Source organism: Cotesia glomerata, unplaced genomic scaffold, assembly GCF_020080835.1.
Source record: "Cotesia glomerata isolate CgM1 unplaced genomic scaffold, MPM_Cglom_v2.3 scaffold_136, whole genome shotgun sequence".
Taxonomy (NCBI): domain Eukaryota; kingdom Metazoa; phylum Arthropoda; class Insecta; order Hymenoptera; family Braconidae; genus Cotesia; species Cotesia glomerata.
In genome coordinates, this window is record NW_025401731.1 from 13,988 (window position 1) to 17,076 (window position 3,089).

Genomic DNA, 3,089 nt, shown 5'->3' on the forward strand with positions numbered 1-3,089 from the left:
AATTTTACATATTTTCTTCGAGATTTATACTCAAAAAGAACACTCGAGTAAATTTACACAACAATAATAAACTACTACTTTTTCAACACTTCTTTACTTTAATATTAACGCTTGAGATGGAGAAATATTTGAAGTAAAAATAGTTTACCATGAAACTGTTTAAATAACTCAGGTAATATTAAATTTTTTTTTTGAAAATTTTAATGACACTTAATTGTTATTGAGACAAAAAGGTTAATTTTTAATAATTAATATTAAATTATAATTGTCAGAGAGTAAAAAACTATATTTTAACGACGTGATTCTTAAAATTTTATATTAACAATTAATTAAAAGAGAAATAAAATAACTTATCACAAGAGTTTTTCAAGCGCACTGAAGTTTTCGTTTATGAATTGCATAAAGAATTACGGAAAAAATGTCTACGGCGTCGGCGTTTTGTGGTTTTAGCGCACGCGTTTCACTTTGCATTTACAGAGCATGTGTACTTATACTCAGATAAAAATAATTATTCAAATGGTATCTAGAGCATAATCATCTGAATTTATAATTTTGTGTAGGAAGAAAACCACGATAATTTAAACAAAACTCAATGTCGGTAATTCTCCATAAAACGAAATAAAGTACAAACATTTAGTTTCAGAAAATAAAATGAAAACTCTCGTTTATCTATAAAATCAATAAATAGATTAGTTGGTTATTGGCGATAAAATATTTTATCGTACATAGTTTTATTTCTTCATTAGTATTTATCGTATTCGACTTATAAAACTTGCCCCGTGGCACCTGTGAAATTAATTTTCAATATTTTAAAATAAACTAATTTTGATAAAAATTGATCCAAATTGAATTATTCCATAATTATTAAAGTATCCTGCCATGGAGCAAGTTTTATAAGCCGACTACGATAATTATAGGTTCTTTACTCTGATAATTGTATTAAAAGATAATTGAATGAAAAATAAAATTGACGTTTTAACATTGAAAATAATTAAAACAGAAGTATTTATAATGGTTTGAAATTGACTAATTTCTTGCTATATTATAATTACTACGATACCAATTAACAGTTTCTTTGATTGCATTTTCAAATGAAGTAAACTGCATGGCTGGTAAATAATTCCTTAGTTTTGAATTACTTGCGGTCTTTTTGTATTGACCATCTGCTGCCGTAGTATCATATACGATTTTTCCTTTAAAATCAAAAGCTTTCGAAAGTGTTTCAGCTACTTTTGAGATTGAAACTTCATCTTTTTCATCGACTGAAACGATAACAGTCAATAACATGGCTAATAATTATAAAAAAAAAAAAAAATTAATATTGAATTAACTTACCGGATAGAATTATTGGTTCGACGGAATTATATTCACGAAGAACCCATAAAATAAGTTTTGCTAAATCTAAACTGTAAATAAATTGTCTCAAAGGTTTCCCTGATCCTAATACTGTGAATATTTTATCTTCAGTATTGCCTGTAATTGGAGTTAATAAATATTTCAATTATTTTATTAGAATATCGGTTATTTTTGGTGAATAACAAAATTACCATTTTTAATGAGGTCATATAACTTTCTCATTAATCCAGGAATAACATGACTTGAATGTGGATTAAAATTATCATGAGGTCCGAAAACATTACATGGAATAATACTTGTGTAGAGTCTGTTATTCTGTTCAAGGTATGCGTGATTCGCAACATCTAACAGTCGTTTCGCATAACTATATCCATAATTTGATGGATGAGGTGGACCATTATGAATCTACATGGAAACATAAAACCAATCATAATATAGTTTTTTAAACAATGAAAATACGTGAAACTAAACACTTACCATAGTTTCGTCTATTGGGTATATTGTTTTGTCAGGAAATATACAGGTAGAAAGACAGGAAACAACTTTGATAACATTATTTTCATGAGCAGTTTGTAAAACGTTATCATTTATGTGAAGATTATTACGCTATAAAATAATTGTTCAATTATTAGTAGACCAGCGTTTCAATAGTTATCCCAGTAAGAGATTTACTCTTTCATTTATTCACCACACATTCCTATTATTCCTAATTTGAGAATTTAAGATCTTTCAAATTCATTCTCTCGTTAAGACAAATTTCCCATGATATTTTTATTTGAATGATGAAACTCACAAAAAAATCTAAATTATGTGCCATGTTATGGAATAAACCACCAACCATAGCAGCCAAATGTATTACATGAGTAGGTTTGTATTTTTCAAACAACTGTTCCGTGCTTTTTTTATCGCTGAAAATAATAAAGTTTAATAAATATATTTTCATTAAAATCTGAAGATAAATAAAAATATTACCATAAATCTGCTTCTTTAGATCCCACGAATATCCACTCTTCGTTATCTTGTTTCTCTTCATTAACTATATTTTCAATAGCTTTACCAATGAGACCTGTACCTCCAGTCACAAGTATAATTTTTTTTTCCATATTTTATTTTGTATTTATATGTATAATTAATAATAAACTATTTATTATATATACCCTATGTTTAATACAGGGTAGCAATGCAATCGAAAAAGGTTATAGTTATCTAAGAGAGACTCGCGAATTAAAATTATTTAGGGATATGGGGATTTATCGGTGCGTTGGAAAATGATAAGTTTATAAAAAACTTCTAAGTAAATAAAAGATAGGTTATATTATCATGAAAATATTATGTTGTCATAATCAGGTGTTTTAGGTGACACCACAAGTTCATAAGCGGTTTTTTTAAATTTGTAAAAAGTTACATATCGAGGGTTTTCTTGACGCAACCTCGTATCTCAAAATGACAATTTTAGAGATGAAGTAAAAAATGGCTTATAAAAATTTAATATTCATCTAAAACAATATTTATCAATTGTATTTATTATTTATTTATGTTTATTATTAATCTGGTTTATCTTTTTTTTTCAGTAACGCGTTTATAGTTAATTATCAATTTTTCAGTTGAACCCTTTCATCTTAAAAAATCAAGATACGAGGTTGCGTTAGAAAACCATTGATATTGAAATGAAATGGTTAATCAAATATATAGAGAAACATGATTGTTTATATTCCCGCGTTTCTAATCCTACT

At 26.9% G+C, this 3,089-nt stretch overlaps 1 protein-coding gene across 1 annotated transcript; it reads right to left on the reverse strand.

The window, feature by feature from the left end:
- Positions 1–697: 697 nt before the first annotated feature.
- Positions 698–2,747, reverse strand: LOC123273783 (probable GDP-L-fucose synthase). The gene is made up of 6 exons (XM_044741254.1): positions 2,329–2,747; positions 2,150–2,264; positions 1,834–1,962; positions 1,548–1,761; positions 1,336–1,473; positions 698–1,262 (listed from the first exon to the last, which is right to left on the reverse strand). The coding sequence occupies exons 1-6, from the start codon at positions 2,457–2,459 to the stop codon at positions 1,027–1,029; spliced, it is 963 nt and encodes a 320-aa protein (XP_044597189.1). The 5' UTR covers positions 2,460–2,747; the 3' UTR covers positions 698–1,026.
- Between the last annotated feature and the right edge of the window lie 342 nt (positions 2,748–3,089).

What these genes read in the sequence shown, in the direction of transcription:
- LOC123273783 (XM_044741254.1), bottom strand. Translation starts at nt 2,459, where the DNA reads ATGGAAAAAAAAATTATACTTGTGACTGGAGGTACAGGTCTCATTGGT. An exon ending in TCTAAAGAAGCAGATTTATG is followed by an intron (nt 2,265 to 2,328) that starts GTAATATTTTTA and finishes TATTATTTTCAG; the next exon opens with CGATAAAAAAAGCACGGAAC. An exon ending in ACCCAATAGACGAAACTATG is followed by an intron (nt 1,762 to 1,833) that starts GTAAGTGTTTAG and finishes GTTTCCATGTAG; the next exon opens with ATTCATAATGGTCCACCTCA.